The 21,330-nt window shown below is 39.9% G+C and overlaps 1 protein-coding gene across 1 annotated transcript in view; it reads right to left on the bottom strand.

The window, feature by feature from the left end:
* The window catches only part of dnah9l (dynein, axonemal, heavy polypeptide 9 like), a 39,947-nt gene that overhangs the window by 10,555 nt on the left and 8,062 nt on the right, over positions 1–21,330 (bottom strand). The window contains exons 14-66 of the mRNA XM_016678013.1: positions 20,810–21,145; positions 20,171–20,248; positions 20,043–20,098; positions 19,836–19,956; positions 19,567–19,736; positions 18,363–18,585; positions 18,156–18,272; positions 17,866–17,952; positions 17,594–17,752; positions 17,388–17,471; positions 17,126–17,284; positions 16,870–16,992; positions 16,568–16,690; positions 15,932–16,156; positions 15,615–15,833; positions 15,272–15,439; positions 15,066–15,191; positions 13,667–13,774; positions 13,451–13,582; positions 13,207–13,367; positions 12,179–12,335; positions 11,926–12,071; positions 11,707–11,823; positions 11,486–11,624; positions 10,981–11,073; positions 10,668–10,862; positions 10,239–10,316; positions 9,899–10,031; positions 9,515–9,642; positions 9,191–9,339; positions 8,944–9,094; positions 8,723–8,854; positions 8,452–8,625; positions 8,166–8,370; positions 6,872–7,037; positions 6,663–6,765; positions 6,393–6,530; positions 6,192–6,293; positions 5,829–5,990; positions 5,594–5,677; positions 5,216–5,325; positions 4,960–5,122; positions 4,695–4,818; positions 4,254–4,396; positions 3,993–4,154; positions 3,246–3,305; positions 2,988–3,161; positions 2,757–2,903; positions 1,899–2,012; positions 1,601–1,744; positions 1,218–1,400; positions 1,089–1,094; positions 883–984 (exon numbers count right to left, since the gene is read on the bottom strand). Coding sequence (XP_016533499.1) covers positions 883–984; positions 1,089–1,094; positions 1,218–1,400; positions 1,601–1,744; positions 1,899–2,012; positions 2,757–2,903; positions 2,988–3,161; positions 3,246–3,305; positions 3,993–4,154; positions 4,254–4,396; positions 4,695–4,818; positions 4,960–5,122; positions 5,216–5,325; positions 5,594–5,677; positions 5,829–5,990; positions 6,192–6,293; positions 6,393–6,530; positions 6,663–6,765; positions 6,872–7,037; positions 8,166–8,370; positions 8,452–8,625; positions 8,723–8,854; positions 8,944–9,094; positions 9,191–9,339; positions 9,515–9,642; positions 9,899–10,031; positions 10,239–10,316; positions 10,668–10,862; positions 10,981–11,073; positions 11,486–11,624; positions 11,707–11,823; positions 11,926–12,071; positions 12,179–12,335; positions 13,207–13,367; positions 13,451–13,582; positions 13,667–13,774; positions 15,066–15,191; positions 15,272–15,439; positions 15,615–15,833; positions 15,932–16,156; positions 16,568–16,690; positions 16,870–16,992; positions 17,126–17,284; positions 17,388–17,471; positions 17,594–17,752; positions 17,866–17,952; positions 18,156–18,272; positions 18,363–18,585; positions 19,567–19,736; positions 19,836–19,956; positions 20,043–20,098; positions 20,171–20,248; positions 20,810–21,145 — 7,359 coding nt within the window. The remainder of the gene's footprint in view (positions 1–882; positions 985–1,088; positions 1,095–1,217; positions 1,401–1,600; positions 1,745–1,898; positions 2,013–2,756; positions 2,904–2,987; positions 3,162–3,245; positions 3,306–3,992; positions 4,155–4,253; positions 4,397–4,694; positions 4,819–4,959; positions 5,123–5,215; positions 5,326–5,593; positions 5,678–5,828; positions 5,991–6,191; positions 6,294–6,392; positions 6,531–6,662; positions 6,766–6,871; positions 7,038–8,165; positions 8,371–8,451; positions 8,626–8,722; positions 8,855–8,943; positions 9,095–9,190; positions 9,340–9,514; positions 9,643–9,898; positions 10,032–10,238; positions 10,317–10,667; positions 10,863–10,980; positions 11,074–11,485; positions 11,625–11,706; positions 11,824–11,925; positions 12,072–12,178; positions 12,336–13,206; positions 13,368–13,450; positions 13,583–13,666; positions 13,775–15,065; positions 15,192–15,271; positions 15,440–15,614; positions 15,834–15,931; positions 16,157–16,567; positions 16,691–16,869; positions 16,993–17,125; positions 17,285–17,387; positions 17,472–17,593; positions 17,753–17,865; positions 17,953–18,155; positions 18,273–18,362; positions 18,586–19,566; positions 19,737–19,835; positions 19,957–20,042; positions 20,099–20,170; positions 20,249–20,809; positions 21,146–21,330) is intronic.

Here is a 21,330-nt window from a genome sequence, read left to right on the forward strand (position 1 = left end):
CGACCTTTACATAAAATAATAAACATTTCCACATATCATCTCCGATATCCACTGGACTCTCAGTTGCGCGATATGTCAGCTGTTTGGGATTCCCCTCTGTGCTGACGTCACCGCGCTTTCTGATTGGCTACCTGTCACATTCAGCAGGTTGCAATCTCGTTCCCAGTCAGGGTAAACCCCACAGGCTGCGAAAAAAAGCCGAAGACAACCCAAATTAGGAATATTCAGGATTTATGCAGAAGCCTTATCTGCCGGTTCACCTCCCTCCCTCCCCCGGCCGCAGCAAAATTTTCCAAGTCTTCACCGGTCCGTGGTAATAAAAAGGTTGGGGACCACTGCTTTAAAGGGATTTTTATACTGACCAACATACAGAGGTGCATAACATAAGCTTTAATATTTCACAAATAAATATGAGTGAATAGTGGTGCATGATGTATTCAATCCTTTTTAATATACCATATCTAAATAAGATATAGTGTAAAACACTAACAATCAGTAAATAGTGTGCAACGAGGTGTTAGCATTAGTATATCTGAGCAGTGGAAGACATTGTAAGACAAGAATCAGAAGAAATGCCATAAGCCATGTAGCAAAGATGGTGTGGTTAGATGAGAAATAAAGGAATAAAGTATATATATGATTTATGTTCACAGCTCTCCATCCGGTCTGACTCAGAGTGTTTGGAAAGAAGTATGGGAAAATTATTTTTTCCCAATGAATAAACCTGATGGAGACTCCAAGAGACTTGTAAGATACAGAAAATAAGGAACCAAGCATTTCTGTAATTAAAACCAACTCGTGTTTCTTGAATCTTTTTGGTTCTGGTTTAGTTAGCCCAACATTTAAACACATGAGCCAAAAAAAAAAGAGAAAGGAACTCACTGAAAGTTTTTTCCTGATGACTTCTAGTTTCTCAGCAGCTTCTAGTAAATCGCCATTAGCCTGAGAAAGACACATCCTCTTCATCTCCACCTGACAGGATACCTGGACAAACACACATACTTCATATCTTATCGAGTAAAATGAATCTCAAACGCAATTATCTTCACCGTGAATAAAATATAAACTAGAGGAGGTGATGCACTTACAAAGATCTATCCAAGGCAGCACAAAATTTAGGGAGAAGCACATCTGTCAATAACAACTCAAACCCATCACCTTTCACTTAGCTTTGGGTGAAAGGACATATTTGTTGCAGCTGGGGTTTCTGTGTGCACCTCATGGAAGTGGATGATGTTGATCACCCAGGCACAGAGGCCAGCAGCGGCTGAGGACTTCTGTCGCACAAACTCTGGGTTGAACTCTGGGTCTTTGAGGTAGTCGTCTCTTACGCACCTCACAGTGGCCTCGGGGATGTGCTCTTTGTCAAAGTTCACCAACGCCTGCAGGAAGTCATCGATCTGGACAGCGACATATTTCACAGATCAGAACAACAACAACGCGGTTCTGCAAAGATTCTATTCTGATTCCTGCATGCGCTATTTTTTTAATCAGATAATCATGAGGAAACAGACGATATGAAGGAGGCTCTAAATTTAGTAACTGCCACCTGATGCCCTCCTGTACGTTTCGGTTCGACGAACATCATGCAATGCTTCACCTTGCTCATGACCATCTTGGAGGCCTTCCAGCTGCGATCTTTGGGGATTCGGCCCTGAGGGGACAGCAGCACCAGGACGGCTGCCGAGACGTTGGCGACAATAGCTGGAGGGTTGGGAAACGTCCTGAGCTCCGTCAGATTCAACTGGATCGCACAGATATACAAGAACACATGTGCTTGTGACTTTGTCTTTTGCATTTTGAAACTGAAAGACGTCAAATAATTTATTAACAACGTGACATTTGATAATTGCATCAATTACAGAGTGAGGTAAACTGAGTTTATTTGGATTTACTACCCTATTGAGCGTGTTAAGAGCTGTGTTAGCTGCTTGTAGAGCGGGTTCAGCTTTGGCCAAGTCGTCCTCTGTCTCCTGTTGCTGCTTTGTCACACTAGCTTGAATTGCTTCCACCTAAATAATTATGAAAAATTACAGATTATCAATAGTGCCACTCTGCTTCCCCTTAACTGCAGACATGAAGTAGCTACATATATAATCTGGTGAAAGTCATCCAATTTAAACAGAAGCAAAAGTCAAATGTTTTTACCTTCTTAGAGAAAAAAAAGTGATATTAAATAAACCTTATACTGTGTTGTACTAATAATAATTAGCTGGTGCCAAATTGTCGGCTGTTTTAACCCTTTCATGCATAGTGGTCACTGCAGTGGACAGCTGTCTAAAAGCCATCTTCTTGTGCTTCTTGTGGATATTTATGTTATAAATGCACACAGACCACTGAAGTGGACACTAATGCAAATACACCATCAACTACTGGCCATCGGCTGCAAATGCAAGAAATTATTTTTGTTAAATCCAATATGGCCGACAGACAAAAAAAGCATGCCAACCGACCCGGTCCCTCCTTCTACTGTAGACGACTCTTGCAGGTAAAAAAAAAATATATATATTGTGACATCAGATAACCCCTAAAGATCAATACTACTGATGTATTCTTCAAATAACTTTGTATTTGGAGAAAATTCCAATTGATCACATAAAAATAAATAAATAAAAAACTTTTTTTTTTACAATTTTTTTTTCCTACAAAGGATCATAATTCATGCATGAAAGGGTTAAAGAAGCATAAATAGGATTCACAATAACTGGGAAACAGCTTGAAAGCTCATAAAGACCATTATGTCACACATTCTACACCTTTTGCTCCTCGGCGTCAGCCACAGCCCTCTCTTGGTTAAGCTTGTCAGTCTGTTGTCCTATCTTGGCAATCAGAGCTTCGATATCCGAGTTCCTTTGCCACAGCTCCACTTCCTGCACTGCTAACTTCACCTTAAGATCCTCCACCTAGCAAATATAAATACTTTAAACAATTAAAAAAGAGCAGAAACTTATTTTAGTATTCTCTTTGTATCGTGCTCATTTTCTGACCTGTGACGCAGTGTTCTTGAGTTTCTGCAGTCCGTTCTCTAGCCTGTCCATTTTCTGGGACAGCTCCCTGCGTTTCTTCCCCAGCAGGTTGTCGTACAGCTTCATGAACTCGAGGAAACTCTTCGGAGTGGTGTAGTTGAAGTGCTTCTCATTCTGCTGGTACTTAACGCTCACCTTTCAAAGAGCCAACCGGTTAATCACGCTCATAAAAGGACATGGAGATCGATCATCTCTAATGAGCTTTGCTGTTTTTCTCACCTCATTGACACTCGTATGAGCGTAGGAGATGAAGTCACTAATGGAGACCCTTATTTCAGGCTGCGCAGAATGAGCATGGGAGTAGATTGAGAAAGTAAATACAAAACAGTATCAAACCTAAATTATGTTTTGGTTTGCCAAAAACATGAGCATACAACTCTTCTACCATATTTTATGTGAACTTTCTTACATATTAACATAAAGCAACCTAAACATTAAGTTTGTTCTATGTTGTGTTTTTTAGGTCACAAACCAGCATAAAAACACAGCACAACTAAAAATGAAAACTGGAAGAACGGTAGGAAGAAAGCTATTGTTGAATCAAAGTTATATTCGGTTCCATATACAGTTTAGCCACAAACCATGAAGGAAGGGGACAGCAATGTGTAGAAAGCAAGTCTCTGCTCATATGAGAGAAATTAAGATTAAATGTTGCCAGTGAAGGAGAGCTAAAACATCACAACCACCTGGTGATGGCAGTTTCACGCTGTGGGGATCGAGGGAATAAACTAAATGGTTTCCAAATTTCTTGTAGTCATTATTGCTGTTAAAGGCATTTTAAATATTGACTTATGGGGCTTGAAGACAAGAGTGTTCCTCACTTTATGCACCATAATGTGTTGGCCAACCATATAAAATCCCACTAATTAATTCTGATTTTACTCATTGTAGTTTGACGAAATGTGAAAAAGGTCATTTGTTATTACCGCTTTTTGGAGGCGTTACTGAACTTTAATATGTTCTCACCTCCAGTCCCGGTATCTTGTCTATGAATGTAGTGCTGACGGACTGCAGAGCAAGTTGAGGCCAGGGGTGAAACCAGTCGATTGCGGTGCAGTTAACCAGAGCTGGAAACTTGCGCGCGCGTGTACGCAACGTGAATCCAACTGGTGAGAAACATAAGACCACCTGAAGAAAAGAAACGACTTGAAAAACATTAGTTAAAGAAGCGTAAACAAGAACTGGTGAGATGTGAAGTATTTAAATTGAATGGACGGGATTTTAGACCTTAAGCTGTCTTCTTATTCGCTCAATAAAGAAGCTCCAGCAATTGTCTCTGCTGTCTATGAGTCCTAACCCCCTTAGCTCCATGCGGATCGATGCTACAATCATATCCACTTCCTCATCGTTGAACAAGTCAGGAATGTCTCCTGAAACACAGACATATATGCAAAGAATCAATTTTTTTCCTACTATTGCCTAAAACATAAAATAAATAACCTGCTGTGATCGAAAAAGTCGTCTGAATCAAAAATCGTAAAATAGTTTACAGCTATCGAAAAATGGTCCAGTTCTGAGATTTTTTTTTCATTTTGTTTTATCGTCTAGCCTTATTTAAAGATCCTTGCTATGCTGAACATTATAAAAAAAATAATAACTAGGCTAAACATCCAAATATAGCTGATCACATCTGATAACCTTGGCGCCTTAAAAGAACAGTAAACAAACCTGAAGCCAGCATATCATTGATGAGCACCAGAAAGCGTTCATCTGGAATCTGGGCATCGGTATGTAAGAATACCGTTCCAATGTTTTTCACTCCCACTTTTATGTACAAGGCAGCTATATCACTCTGCAGATTGTTCAAACATAGATATATTAAATACAAGTGAGAAAGACAATGAAAATATTGTTACTTTCTGACATGGTCGTAAGAAAAGAAGCTCAAAAATGGGCGACAGACTTTGATGCATTTTGTTTCTGGTGTGTTCACCTTCAGGTCATTGATGCCATATCCTTTCCGTAGTGTGATCTGAAAGACCTCCAGCGAGCTGAGAAAAGCAGCCAGTCGACACAGACTCTGCTTTCCGCTGCCGCCTACCCCCACCAGCAGGGCGTTACCATAAGGGGCCTCCAGGATGCGACTGATCCGACAACTGAATCAAAACAGAAGAACTGAACACTAATTGCCTGGCCGGTATAGGTCGATAGCTAAAGCTGACAAACAGGAGTCTGCGCAAGTTTCTTACATATGTTGGACGGCTTCTTCAAACAGCACTAGGTCCATGACGGCATGAAGCTCGTTATAATGCTCCAAAGCATCAGCCAGTGTCTTCTGAAGCTTCTCCCAGTCTGAAGCCTGACAATTGAGAAAACAACAAAGTTGCTTAAAAACAGCAGCTGGTTACCCTTTTAAAGAGAAAGTTATTCAGTTAGCAAATTATGATGCAACTATTCTGAGGAGGGACATGACGGCATAATTTTAGCCCCAAGATCTCAGAGTGATGGCAAACTGTTCTCGCTTAGGAGTCTGTTAGAAACTACCTCATTGGTTTGCAGGAGCTTTACGAAGTGCAGATTGAAGAGGCTGTGAGTTTTATGACCCACATGAGTGAATAATGTCATACCTGGTGATAACGTGGCTCTCCTACTCCCTGGAAAAAGTGAGAGTACACCAAAGGCTGATGGATAAACATGGAGTCATCTATTCCCTGAAAAGAAACGAGAGTAGGAGTGAGACTAGAAGAGTGGAAATATATTTTCCATTGTCTGTTTTCTTATCTTTGAAAATACCTACATTTCCAGAATGTTTCATGACCGTGCAAGGAATCTTATTATAAAGATAAAAGCATTCGTCCTTACCTCAAAGTATCTTTTCCCGGTGTCCAGCAATATTTTATTAAAGAGTTCAACATCCTTCTCCTCCATCAGCTTGTCAGAGTAGACTCTGGAGCTCTCATGGAGCCACAGATGGACCAGGTCCGTGGGATAACGGATACATTCTGGTAGGGCAAAGAGGACACCCTATGCAAAAAGAAATCATGGAAAAAAACATCAGATTACATTTAATAAAAGTACTAATTTTGCTGAATGAACTGAGCAATCTAAATCTCCAGGTATTTGCTTTTTTTTTTCTAAATTTTTACACACAGTTTAAAGTTTCCTTTGAATAAACAACATAGTTGTTTCATTTGGAAGAGGATCAAATAACGGTGTATTTTCTACCTGGAATATATTGGAGAGGTCTCTCAGGTTGAAGATATAATGGAAGCGTATGGCTGTTGGGAGAAAGTTCTGGCTAATCTTTTGATGAAGACAGATAGCTGCCTAGATGAGAAAAAACGACAACGATGAAAGAGAAACTAAAGATTTGTCTACTGAAACATGAATAAGTAGACAAATATTGCTCTAAAGCCGGCGGTGAACCTGAATGAGAGTTCCAACCGAACGAGAGACTCCAAAGCTGAATCCTCCTTGGAGGAAGTGAGCCGACAGGATGCTGGAGAAGATGGTAGCCAATGCATCAGCACCAGGGAAATGTACTGCAAACACTGCAAAATGTCTCTGGAAAAGAAAAAAAGAAACATATTTCTGTTACAACTATTACAAATGTTCAACTTTTTAAACTACAATCTTTCAAACTGCCAATATAATGGTGAATAAGGGATTCAGTAAAAAGTCTGTGACCGACTGTACCTGCAATCTGGGGTTGATGGAGAAGCTTCCAGCTGTCGGGTTCATGCAGGTGATATACTGGCAGTTGTGTATTTCCTTCAAGACCAGCCTCTGTCTGTCATACCTAAGACGGTTCAGTAATTTGGATTTAGATAAACCACCACACTCTGGACTGAACTATAGCTATAAATTTAAACAGTGGCGCTCTTTGGTTGTCTTGCAATACTTACCAGTGACTATAGTCAAGATGCTGGCGAATGAGTGTGTGTGGTTGGACAGTCCCGTAAGCGTCCACCTCAGGCATGTTGAGGTCATCTATGAAGTAGATGAGCCTCTTAGCGGTAGGAGGAGCAAATTTTCGCCCAGCTTTTTTCTCCAGAGGTTTCTCCAGAACACCTGAAGGACATGGAGAGACTTAGAAAATAAGCCATCATTTGGCACATATCACATTTTAGCCGCCAACGTGTGAATGGAACGAGCTGCAACATTTGTCACATTGCAACCACAAACTGTAATGTATTTTCTGGGATTTTATGTGATTGACCAACACAAAGTATTACATAACTTTCAACTGGAAATAAAGTCACATCCTTCAATTTCTTTTGCACGCCTAAAAGATCTAAAAAGTGTGGCCTGCAGTGTTTTCAAAACCTTTTTATTTTGATAATCCTGAACAAAATCCAGTGCAACCAAATGATTATTCACACACACACACACAAAAGCAGCTGAGGGGATTGTTGTAACTAGAGGAATGGCAGAAATTCACAATTAATGTGTGAGGATCTGCTAACAGTTCACTATTTGTTGTGGACTAAACAAACAAATAGTGAACTTTTTAGAAGACCAGCAAATAAAAGCGACTAAAAGAGTGAAAGGTAGTTTCACATAGAGTTTGCAACAGGCCATTTAGGGGACAAAGCAAGCATTAAGAAAAAGGTGCTCTGGTCACACAGGTGTACATCATCCTCACAGTCACAATCACCATGGCAACACAGAATAGGGAAGTCGGAAAAAGGTGATAGGAATCTGGAAGGAGCTACCTGTAGATCAGTCCTAGAAGAAAACATGTTACAACGAACAAAAGATTTATGACAGAGGCAAAGGTTCAACTTTAAAACTGAACATGCAGCTTAGTAAAGTTTTTTAACAAGGCTTGAAACTTAATGGTCACAGATACCATCCATCCAATCTGTCTGGGAAAAAAAATAGCAAAGCTTTCAGTAATTAGATGTACAAAGTTGGAAGAGGCATACCATCAAAGACTTGCAGATGTAACTGCAGCAAAAAGTGGCTCTATAATGTGCATACGTGAAAACTATTCTTCTATGTCACAATGCACTAATTCTTAATAGACTACCGCATAAAAATCAATTAACATACATTGAAGTCGGTAGCTAACAAGACAAACATTTAGGGAGTTTGAATACTGTAATTCTTCTAAACTCATCATACTTCCAGCCTTGGTTTCGGTTTGATAATCCAGCATTGTCTTGTAACCATTTCTAGTTTTGTAGCGGTTCTTACGTTGCAGCATTGCTGATGTGGTGTAATAATTGAAGGGCACTTTTGCCACCATGAAGTTTTCTTTCAGTTTGGTGACTTTATCAGACACCAGGATGGTTTTGCCCACGCCTGCGTTGCCCACCAACATGACAGGTTTTCCTTTTTGCAGCAGCAAGTCCATGAAGTACGTGAGACAGATGGTTTCTGGGGTGTGAACCAGCACTGTCTGAAAATAGACGTTACATGTTGCCCTGAATCAATGACTTTGATACTGACACGTAGAGTATTTGTGATCACAATCACAAACCTGCAACGGGACATCAGGTTCCAGCTCAAACGGCACCATTTTCTCACTCCAAGGTGTAAACTTTTTTGTCTCAGAATCGATGTAATAATCAAAGACTGAGCCTTGAGAAGGAAACTTTACAGCTCTCATCTCTTTGGACCACCAGCGGCTGAACTCAGTGCGGTAATCATTCAGCTGGAATGGATATAATCGAAACACAATTGTGTGAAGTGGTTTAATAATGTGTGCTGATGTCAGTTCATGATCATGCGATTACTTGATCACTACACACATGATCCTGAAAGAGAGCGCCTCCGAAGGCCCAGACACAGGCGAAGACAAAGTAGATCTCATACAGTTCTCGGGGGGAGTCTGGTGGAGTGTTGTCCTCTGTCAACAGGCAGTCCAGCAAGGAGCAGAGAGTCTGATTGACCAAAATATAGAGATGCTACAGTGTACTTGAAGAGACAACAAAAAAAGAGCCTCTGACTCGGTGTTATTGAGAAGACCAACCTGTACCATGCTGTTTTCTGGAATGGGGGTGATGGTTTTGAGGTTACAGCGGACTTGCTCCAAGCAGTAAGGCACATACTTATCAAACAGAATGGTGAGGTTGGCCCGCTCTGATTGGGCCTGTCGGGTATCTATCCAACTTGCCACGTACCTGTGAAATGCGCTGTGTAAATCAAAAACCGAAAGCCCGAAAAACAACCAATGCATACTTTATGGTGTGAGTTTAGGGTTATCTCTGGAGTCTTACGAGCTCCAGCCGAGGTCCTGTGGGTTGACGAAGAGTATTCCTGCCCTGGACACCGTGGCTGGGGTAGCCGCCCTCAGATGGGAGATCTCAAAGAGCAGACGCATGGAGGAAGATAAACTGATCCGTTCATTGCTGGCCAGAGTCAGAACCTGAGGAGTAAGAGGACTGGAAGTATAAGTATGTGGTATAAGCTGAAAAAACACCATCCCAATTCAGTGACTTGGAATGAAATATAAATAAAAACATGCCTAAAATGTATAAGGTGGTTTTCTCTTACTACTGTAAACATATATTGTAGCAAATTAACAAGGAGTGATGTCTCACTTTATTGTCATCCATAACTGTGTTGAGAGACTCAATCCACATGGGGTCAATGTCCCCATCTAAAACTATCCATTTTGGTCCATCTTGGGTCACTGAGGTCAACTCTCTCATGGTGTTGGAGAAAAGACCTAATGAAAGAAATAATGAGTTTCAAATAGAGCAAAATCTATTTCTGCTCATCAAACAACAAAAAAAACCCCTAATGTTTATATCACGTTTCAGTAATTCTCAAAGGTTTAGGAATTAACTATGCTATGAACTGGAATAACTCAAATTTAACGGGCGGGGGTAATTTAACAGGATCACTGTTTATTTTGACTATAATCTGTGTTTATTAAATTCTTTGATAAAAAACAAAAACAAAAAAGTGTGTAAGCTTCTCACCATCTTTCCACTCTCTGGTAGCAGGATGCAGATATCCAAACAACTCATCTGTGGTTACAGCTTTGGGGTTGATATCAGTCCATACTGACTTGTTCTTCGTGATAGAATATGTCCTGTGGAGGGTCTTCAAGATCTGCAAAATAAACAAAAAAACAAAAGCCAAAAATGTAATAACACATAAAGACAACAACTCTTCCGTCACTGTTAATTTAATAAAATAACATATGCCAACAGATGCGTCGATTAGGTACAAGGTAAGAAGTTAAAACACTTGAAAAGTCTTTAAAAATGAAAACAAAAATTCTGTTTTGTTTTTATTGCCATTGATGAAGTTATTAACCTGACTTTTTCCAGTTCCAGGCCCACCCACAACAAACACAGAATGCCTTACAGCAAGCAGCTCCTCCAACTGAGTCACCTGAACACACACAAACAAGCAAATATTAACTGCAGCACTTCATACAGTTAAACAAACACAGTCCGATATAACCTCAAAGTGAAAGAAAATGTTAACATTTTAAATTTTTCACATTTCACTTGACTCCCACAGTGTGCATATGTGCGTGTGCTTGCATGTGGAGTGCATCCCACTCTCCATTTTCACATTTTATTAAATTAAAAACTAACTTCTTTTTAGGTTGAGGTCAACATTGTGGAGAAAACTGTAACACAGAGTTGGTTTGAAATATATCTCATACAATGAATGTATCACCAAGCTCTATTCAGTCATTCCATCAAAAAGTGGAAAGGGCACGGTACAACTGCAAACCTTAAGGATAAAATTCTCTTCGGCTTGGAGACGCAGCTCACTGACTGACTGACGAACGGCGTTTTCCAGAGTGGGATCTTTCTTCCTGGGCACATCCAACTGAGGAAACAAGTCACTGATCAGTCCGAGGAATATGGGCACATCGCTGGTCACTATCTTCGGCAGGTTGAAGTCCCTCAGAGCTCGCATCAGCACCTGAAGAAAAAGTGTTGCAGCTTGAATTTGTCAGCAAAGGGTAAAACACTTGAAGAAAAAAATGATCACTATGTAAATTATAGCAGCGGTTTCAGTCAGAAACAGAAGTGAGACTCGCCTGTTCTTCAGGTCTGTTACGTTCCTCACGCTTCAGGGAGCCAGCTACAACCAGCACTGATTTTATAGCTCTTAAACCCCAATCATAATGATCCTGAAAAAAACAAGGAAATGTAGGCTGTGTAAGTCAAAAACAATTAACAATTAGACTACTAATAGGTGTATTTTGTTATGTCAGTCTGATAAGTCTGTAAGTCAGTGATACTCTCACATTAAATGGATAACAGTGATAACAGTATCCACAGTAACTTGCTACTTCTTTATTTTAGTTTATCAAGCGGGGAAACAGAAAGAGTTGGAATATAAACACAACATGTACCAGGATATACAATAGTTAAGCTGATAGCTGATAAATTAGATTAAAAAAACTAAAAAAAAACCCAAAACTAAAACTTAAATAATGACAGTCATAAAATAATCTTCACATACAACTTTTTAAGAGCATGCCAAACCATTTCTCAAATACATTTTAGTTCATGAAATTTTACATATTTCTATGTGCGTACCTGTTTTGACAACAGCTCTTTGCACAGAGTGTAGAGACTGATGAACTTGCGTGCCAGCAGACGAGCATCGATGAACCCTTCAGCCACCAGCATGATTTCACAGATCAGTTCAAAGTCTGGGATCACCATTGCACAGGGCCTGCATTTTAGGCAAGTGATAAGAAATTACTGGTGTATATGAACCTTTGTACTGAAAGCCTCTATTTATCTCGATATCAGACCTGAACAGAGCCTTCAGGTTTTCTGGGAGCTCTGCCCTTCCAGCGTAGCCCGGGTTCAGAGTGATGAAGATCCCCACTGTTGGTTTCAGCTCGATTTCCTCACCCAGAAACTGAAACCTGCAAGAATAAACTAATTAATGCGGGCAAAAAAAAAAAAAAAAAGTTACCCAACATTACAAAGCCAATAAAAAAATAAAAAAATACAACACACCCGCATACCTCTGTTTTTTGTTGCGCACAGCATCTTGAATAGTCTTGACCTGCACAGCTACCACAGACAGGACATCCACTGAGATCCTGTTGAATTCATCAAAGCAACCCCACACTCCTGTTTGAGCCAGACCCTTATAAATATTACCTATGGACTGAGGACGCAGAAAGGAGAAGGATGCAGAATCCACAGCATCACTCATTTTAGATAAGTGAAGGAAACAACAGAAATTGGGAAGAGCACGTTTGATGTTTGTGATACCTTATAGTCCATTTGCTCTGAACAGTTGAACACATACACCATGATGCCAAGGGAGCGTCCCAGATCTTTAGTTGTCTCTGTTTTACCGGTGCCAGCTGGGCCTGATGGGGCACCACTCATAGTCAGATGGAGGGACTGGGTCAGGGTTATGTAACACCTGATTGTGGTGGTGTTGGGATTTAAAATTGATACAGAAAGCAAAGTCAAAAACCAGGATCCTGACAATGTGGATTTTAACCACTGGGGCATTACAATACAATATTAAATATCCATCGATATTAATCGTAGCAGGAAAATGTACCTACATTAACTTGCCAAAGTAATTATACCACGTAGGCTTTTCCACATGTTGTCAAGTTGCACAACCATTTTATTTTTAATATTTAATGTGATGAACAAATGGAGAAAGAAGCTGGTGAGAATTGTCGTTACGACGAATAGAAAAGGAAAAACTTGAGACCGGGGTTAAGGTTTATCGTCCAGCCGGACAACAGCTGTAAAAACGGCAAGAGCAAAATGAAGCCTGTTAGATTGGTCCAGTCAAAGTCCAGACCAAAGTATAACTGAGAATAGCAGGCAAGACTTTAAGATGTATGTTCTCTGCTGCTTTCTACTCAAAATACTCGAGTTTGAGCAGTTAATTGGTAAAGATTTCACTAGCTAAATTTGCAAAGGATTTAAAGACATGCCCCGCCCTAAAAAAAATATATATATATACACATCATGCTCTTCTTTTTCTGGTCTATCTCAAAAAATCCCTATAAAATACATAAAGATTCATGGTTGCATCGTGATAAATGTGAAAAAGGTTTGGAACATATGACTACTTTTGCAAGGCATTGCAGGAAAGACAAGAACACTCTTCTATTTCAAGGCAATATGTATTTGGACTATTTCTACTTTTTAATAAGCCTGCAGCGCGAGCCAATTAGTAATACCTCCTTCAGGTCTAAAATCCGCTCTCCATAAAATAAATATCATTAGGTATGAGAATGTCATGAGTGGAGCTCACAGCAGAAGTTTACTACCTATCAGTAAGTGGGGTGATAACCAGTCTGTTTGTGTTTCCCAGGTACTCATAGCTGAACTGGAACTGGGCGTCACAAATGTTGACACAACAGTGACCCGTTTCTTCATCCCAGCGATGGCGGAGCTGAGACAGCCACGCGAATGCCTGTCCGTTCGTCACCTAACAGGTGAACACAGTGAAACAAACAGTAGACTCCAATAACTCGTACGTCTTATCATTCAAATAAGGCCTGTTTCAGATACCTTTTGAGTGATGAGACTGCCAACCACATCTCGCGCGTGGACGTCAATGGTGCAGATGGTCATTATTTTTTGTCTGTCTCCGGGACTTAAATCCCCAAGCAACATGTGGATGAGTGAGTTGAGCTGTGTGATCTTGAAATTGACAAAAATCACTTATTAAAAGTGCCTCTTTGTTGACCCACCAGTAGGGAACAAAGTCTGACTTTCTGTCCCTACTTGTTTTTTGTTGTAGTCCTTGAGGGCCGTCTCAAATCCTTCCTCCACCCTCTCAAAAGCGATACCCACATCTGTGGCCCACCACACCTGACTACCAGTTAATGACACCTATTTATGGGGGAAAAAAGAAAACAGAAGATGCAACAATAGGGTCTTACTTCTCTGTCTTTTAATAAAGGTCCGGTTTGTAAATTAGCCTGTGCCTCGAACACCTGTCTACAAAACAACAATGTAACGTTGTTTAATGTTGGATTGAATAGAACTAACCTTGTCAAATGTGCATAAAGCACAAAATGAAGATACAGTTACTTCTACATGAATTGCAAGGATTATCTTTTTTTTTATTATGGGTTAAATTTGATAAAGAATTTTTCTATGTAAATTTGCCTTTAAGATTATAGGGGCTGATTGCATAACAGGATATTAGGTTTAATTTAGTTGCTGCAGTAAGCTGAAGTTTAATGGGAAATTTTTAACATTACTTATAATTAATTGATTTGACAAATCAGAGGATTATAGAAAAAAATAAGTTTCTAAAATAGGAAATATTTATAGACAGTTTTTACTGAGTTCAGGTCTTCAGATGCAAATGTTCTGCACTCAAAACAATTGTTACCGCATGCATTTGGGTTGTGTTTTTTTAATTAACTGCAAACAGTTTAGGTAGAAAATTAAATACTTCAAGACCATGTTCAGGAGATTTAAACAGTCTGCATGAAGGATAAAGAAGAGGAGCAAGGGTTTTTTTTGAATCAGAAACTGTTTTGTATCATCTAATTATTGCTAAATCAAGAACTTCATTTGACATGGTGTGTGCAGCTTTCAGGGAGTTACATGCCAGACTTTTAAAAAAACATTTTTATTTAACTTTAAGTCAAACATGCATTATGAAAAAATAACATCGCTTATTCATCTTGATAGCTTACTTGATAGGACACTTCAGTAATAATTGCAAATGATATCTAACTATTACACTCTACGTTTTCAAGCCACACTGCTCCATATACCAGACTCAGTGTGACACCTGATCCAGGACTGTTGTTTTGTGAATGTAAAACACTTATATTTGGAAAATATAATGTTAAAAATAATAAGCTACTGTACAACATTTGCGGGGATTTGAAAATTCATTCATTCATGGCTCAAATTCTGCAGGAATGGCCGCTAAAAAAAAAAAAAAAAAAAGTGTATGGGACATAAATCATGACTGCCTCAAGCTGTCAACCCCCTTTATCCATCTTAATCTTCATATGCTGACATTGGTCAGTACAGGTATGTTTTCAAATATCAAATGAGGAACTTTTCCAACCATAATTTATTTACTCAAATCCACATCTGTTTTCGATGGAAAGAGAACCAATCCGTGTTTCAAAATCTACAAATACGCAAAAACACAAACCTGTGCAGGATAATCAAAAAGCCACTGATCTCGAGGTTTGTCCTCATAGGCACCAACAGCCTCCTGTATCTCTTTCCTGACTGTACAGCGCATACTGCTCTCCAGGGCATTTAACCAACACTCTGCCTGGAGAACAAAAGGGGAGATATATATATATATATATATATATATATATATATATGAGAAAAGCTCTGTTTATAGTTTACCTGTCCTTCACAGATACACGGCTCTGAGAAAGAAACATATTCCCTCTCCCGGCTGTACATCCCAATAGCAACCGCCACTCCATCGTCATCCTCTCCTCCGGTCTCGTCTGAGTCCTTGAAACGAAGGTCTGCTATGTTGTCAAACAACTTCAATAAATGGCGGGTCACCTGAAAATTACACACATGCGTATAAAACCGATCAGTTTTCTTCATTTAAATCAAGATGAAGCACACTTTAAGCACTCCGCACACATACAGAGTCAAAATATATTATTTATGAATGCCCTGTGGTAACATTTTATGGATGGGCTGTTTTTAAGACAATACCAATGAAATGTGACACCTGTTTGGGCTGTGTTCCCTTCGACACAATCTCCAACAAATCTGAAGCTGAGACAAAGTAAAATCTGGGGAATGTGAGTCTCTTTGTTTCCAAATACTCAGCCAGAGCCTTCTCACACACAGACAGCCTCTGCTGTAAGGTTTCCAGGCTGTCCAGGAAGCCGGGCTTGTTGGTTACATTCACCACATTGCTGTCCTGAACCACTTCAATCATCAAACTCTAAAAAAACAAAAATCAGACAAAAAATAAGATGAGGGTTTTTTTAAAAAAAAAAAAAAAAAAGAAAAGTATGGACGCGTGTTAGGCTGGGTGATAACCTGAAGGTCAGTGTGAATTCGCTGAAAGCGCTCTGCAACGTTGGCCAGCTGGCAGCGAATGTCATCGCTGTTGGTGAAGATGCTGTTTAGGTGGGCCCAAGTCCTCTGAACAGACATCCAAGTTGAGATAACTAGGTCAGCCACCATTAACTTCCTCTGCCATCCACTCACTTCTGCCTGGAAATACTCTACGTATTTGCTCATCAGGATGTTCTGGAGTTGCACCTGAAGGTAAGGGAATATGGCAGATTCACAGCTCCTGTAGAAAGCTGCTCTGATGTAGTCGCACATTTCAGCATCTTCTGCTTGTTATTTTATTTTATTTATTTTTTTGTTGATTGGATAACACTGACTTCAAAGAGTGACCAAAGTGATCAGATCGTGCTTGAGCATAGTTTGTTTATTTAACAGAAATGCAAAGCAAAATTATGTATCGCCTTAGAAATGTATTCGTACCTCTGAAACTTTTGCTGCAGAGGAATGAATAGAGGCTGACGCTTTAAGCCTTTTGAAAAAAAGAAAGCTGTGAAGATTTGAAGAAATGGGAGATTGCATTCTACTTAATAACTTAGGATCTTCAAGTCTTGGATGTCTGAGAATCTCCGATGCTGTAACGAAACTATGTAACAAACTAACCTGGTTGTCCTCCAACGTTTCGATTAGATTCTCATCGGCTTTGAGCAAAGGTGTTCCAGTGCTGTTATGAGTCTCATATGACAGCGACATAACACTCCAGGTCTGCGTTATCTCTGCCAGAACCTATATTTCAAATGGATATAGTTCAATAGGGATAAAACAGCTTTTTTTTTAAAGCATTTTCTTATTGATTTCCCTATTAATTTCTTTGAAGCAAGGCCAACTCAACATGCAACTTTTCTTTAAGTTTAAATTCGGCAACTTCATATCTATTCAAACAGCGTCAATTCCCTGCTTCCTACCTTCTCGATGCCCATTTCTTTTACAGCTTTGTCCACTATGTTTTTAACTTCGTCCTCCACACGGTGTAGCTGTAATTCTAGCAGGTCCCCCAAGGTGGTGCCCTCTCCCATCACAAACCGTACCTGAGCATCATAAAGGAGATTTGCTGTGCTGTGGTTGTGATCAGAATATTTGAACCCAGAGAGAAGTCTGCAGAACAGCTGCATGCAAAGCATGCAGAAACACAGCACAGCGGGAGCGCATCGGTTCTCATACTCCTGTGGTGTTCATGAGCTGCTGCCAGTGTCTCTCTCTGATGGCAGAGTTCTGCAGCTCGTTGACAGCTCTCAGAGAGGTCAGCAGGTTTTTCACGGTTGATTCTAGACCCAGATAAACGTCCCACGCTCGCACTTCCTTATCTAGCATCTTCATCTCCTGCAACGCGAAGCAGCCGTGCAGTGAGACCATGAAAGCGAACACGTTTTTCACCACCACAAGTTGAAACAGGTCTGGCTTCTTAAATACATGCATCACGTACTTTAGCGAAACGTCGGAGCTCCATGTCCATCAGCTCAACGTTTATCTCTTTCCATGGAGTTTTTGTCCACTCTTCTATACTTGTCTAGTATTAAAGAGTTTTTTTGGGGGGGAGAGGGGCAAATTTTAGAACATTTTTCTAAACCACAGTACTGAAAGATTATTTGAAAAACTATTAGAATATCTTTTATGTCTAATAAATTGTACCTTTACAAAAATGATCATGTCCCAGACTGCTTTGACAAGTATGATATCAGAGCGACACTGGCGCAGCTGTTTGTACTCTGGGAAGCTGACCTCAAATAAATCAGCCGTGTCCTGAAGGTTCTTCATTTCCATCTCAATCCTTGCAACTGACTGATGACACTAGAGAGAAAGCTGGTGGTTCAGATGCTGCTAGACTTCTGCTACTTTGTAAAGTTTCATTTTTTATAACAGTTTTCCTAATATGTTGCAAAGGAACCTTTTCCTTGGCTTACCTTATCAATAAGGTCATATGGCTCCTCCACATTGATCTTGAAGATCGATTCAGTACGAAATCGCTCTCTGAACTCGTGCTGCTTCACCTAGAACGTGAACATTTGGAAAATCTATGATGCATGTAAATCTGCTTCGATTTCAAAGTCTATAAACGTGCGGAACGTGGTAGCTGGATCACATAAATAATGTAGGAAAGGAAGGACAAAAGTTGATATAGGTATATCAGATATCAAGCTCTTTGCGGGTGGTTTCCAGACCGACATCTGACCTTGCTCACACCTAGCCTCACCTCAAACCGAACACATTTTCTGCGTATCACCGAAACTTCGTTTGACTGCAGTGGTGCAACTTCGTGTTTGACCGTGAAGGCAATTTTTCGGACACTTTTCCACTTCTCAGGCAGCTCCTATGTTTTTGGAGAATAGGAGTGAAGAATTTCATGTGCTGATGGCCGCACAAAGCCCTTTCTGCAAACAGACTTTGCGCTGGAACAAACCTCCATCTGTGTGTAGACACTCTCTGGAAGTTGCTGACCATAGGACTGGAGTAGCTCTGCAGTTGACTTGAGTGGTTTGAAGTGCTGTTCATTACTGAGCTGTCTATCTCGGATGGCCATGAGGTGTCCCATTACGCTCACCAACCCTGCATAATCCCCATCTGATACTTTGGTAGAGAGACCTCCAGCTGTGTCCTCCAGAAAATGGGACAGCTCCTTCACACTGAAATAATAAAGATTGTAAAACAAGTATTTCATGAGTTATCATATAGAATAAGGCAAGCTGAGACACTGAAGAGGCCTAGTGGGTCAATCGGGGAACACAGCAAACTGTCAGTGACAAGCTGTGAACAGAAGTTAACACCTGCAGAGACGCAAAACTCCAACACCACAGATGGTGAACCAAGAGAGAAAAAAGAAACACAGGGAGTCTTTTACGATGCACAATTAAATAAAACTAAAGATGAGAATTTAGAGCAAAGTATGAATACATATATAGGAAAGAACTGAACAAAACTCTAAGGAATTTTAAAACTGAGGAACGAAGTGATATGGAAAGCAAATGGTGACGAAAATAAAACAAGAAAGAAAATCTTAGGAAAACACAAGTTTTAGGACGTGGAAAACAAATGGTTAGGTTTCTGTCAACCAAAGATGAACTGAAACCCCCCTGAAATATGTTGGGAGGAGCAAAATGATCAATCAGTCACATTAAGACAGACACAAGCTAATGTTAGCCTAGCTCTGAACTAAACCCCTCAACCTAAAATCTGCAGGAGGAAGAGGCGAGTCTATTGAGAATGTGAGCTGAGTTAGATTTATATTTGGACATAAATGATGAATCTCATAACTTTATTGGTAATTCTTTGTCAGAACACTGGGGCAGCTTTCTAAACTTGCTGGAGCAGAATGTTAAGGCTGACATCCCAAAACTCTGGTTGGGTCAAAATATTTGTTGATATGGAAAAGAAGAAAGACTGCAGTAAATGTATATGTGTACACAAATTTAGACCGTGAAAAGAACACTTATCGGGGTTTTGGGACAAAAGGAATCTGGATTGTCTTTTCTAAAGTCTGGATTTTTGGAAATGGTCCAAATTACGCCCATTACATTAGATATTCAAAACCTATTTCTACAACTCTTTTGTACTTCTGCAAATGATTTCTGTGGTGGATAAGAAGTCCTTGTTTGTGTTGGTCTCACCTTTGATTTACATGGTTCAGAAGGTGCTCTTTGAACATCCAGCTCCACTTTTTGATGACGTTCATGAGTGTATGCTTGAAGGGACGGATGTCCAGCTGCAGCCAGCCACAAAACACCATCCTGTCCTCCATTTTGCTCACCCGAACATACAGAGACTCAAAAAGATTAATCTAGATGAGGAAATTATCCAGTTACTCTCATTGCATTATTAAGTTCTCTGAATGCTAGAATAACAGTAGGAACAATTAAGTCACATAAGTGGAACACACTTGATCTTTAAAGTTTTCCAAGGTGGGTGGGTTCTTTTTCAGCTCATAGTCAGCGTACAGCTCGGCTTCCTCCGTGCTTAACACGTGACCATAAAGCAGAAACTGCCTCATAAATTCAGACCTGAAAGAGCGAGATAAAAATGGAGGGCAGAATAAATAAATGCGGATCTCTGCAAAGAGGAAATTTCACAAAACAAATCATCTGACCTGTCATCAGTCCAGAGGTAGCGGTAGCTAGAAAATGATGTCTGATACTCCCTGACCTGAAAATCAACACAATGTTTATGGTTGTGTACTAAATAAATAATACATAAGTCTGTAGAAAAGAGAATTACCTTGGCAACCGCGCCTCGTGCCCGTGAGCGGATAATATGACACATTTCTGACAAATCCTCCATTTCATCGATGTCAACCTAAAGGATGAGAAATCAGGGTAATATAAGGCTTTACAAAGCTTTACATACATAGAAACTATTTGAGTTTTGTTACTTTACAACCACAAATATGTATTTTTATTTTTTTGCCATTTTAGGTCATACAGTAACTGTGACTAACACAAAACAATTAATTGGTGTTAATTGGATGCAGTCTTGAAAATGTTCTGAAAAACTGACTTTTCTTACTATTTGTCTTCATAAGATAGCAAAGGAGCTGTAAGCATAGATACATGTTCAAGTTTGAAACCTTGGAATATTGTTTTATAAACTAACAGTGCTTCAAACTTCTTTCCAAATTTACCCCTGACCTGTCTCCTGTGTTTCTTGGTCTTTATCATGTCATTTGTTCTGCAATGTTCTCCAACAAACATTTGGGGAATGTCTGCAGGATTAAATTTTGATATCTCATATTAAATACAGATAACTCTCACAGACACTTGCCACAAATTTCAGATTTTGAAATATTTGAAAATCGGATGAATATTTCTGTAAGGCAGTGCACTTTCACAGTGAATACACAATCTAAATGTATAATACCTGATAATTATCCATCTGCTTGTGTTTTGCCACCCTGGGTATGAAGGATGCCATACTTGCAATGTTGGTCACCATTTTGTCCACAATATCGTAGAAGTTTCCATCGTGACTCAAGTCCAGTGAAGGGTCAAAGGTCATTTCATTGCTGTTGAGTATCAGTTTTATTTCAAAGAGGGGGGTAATGCGCTGAGCTGCGTCTGTGTTGTCCACGAAGTACTGCAGGGAACAGCGTACTGCGTTGGAGAAGCCCGCCACGATCATCCGGTCCACGTACTCGGTGTACGCACGCCATTCACAGCTGCTTTGATCCGCCACACCTAGCAGAGACTGGTTCTCCTGGATCACAGTGAACAAAAAACGTTATTGGTTTGATGAAATATAATGCTTAGCAAGAGTATTTAAACCCATTTGAATGATTTTGCATGATAGAGCAACAAGAAGTAGTACATAAATATACATTGGAAAGAAAGTAATGTTTCCAATGTTTTCATAAAGAAAAAGCTACATGTCTTCTGGATCTC

The sequence above is a fragment of the Poecilia formosa genome, unplaced genomic scaffold (assembly GCF_000485575.1).
Source record: "Poecilia formosa unplaced genomic scaffold, Poecilia_formosa-5.1.2 Scaffold172, whole genome shotgun sequence".
Classification (NCBI taxonomy): Eukaryota; Metazoa; Chordata; class Actinopteri; order Cyprinodontiformes; family Poeciliidae; genus Poecilia; species Poecilia formosa.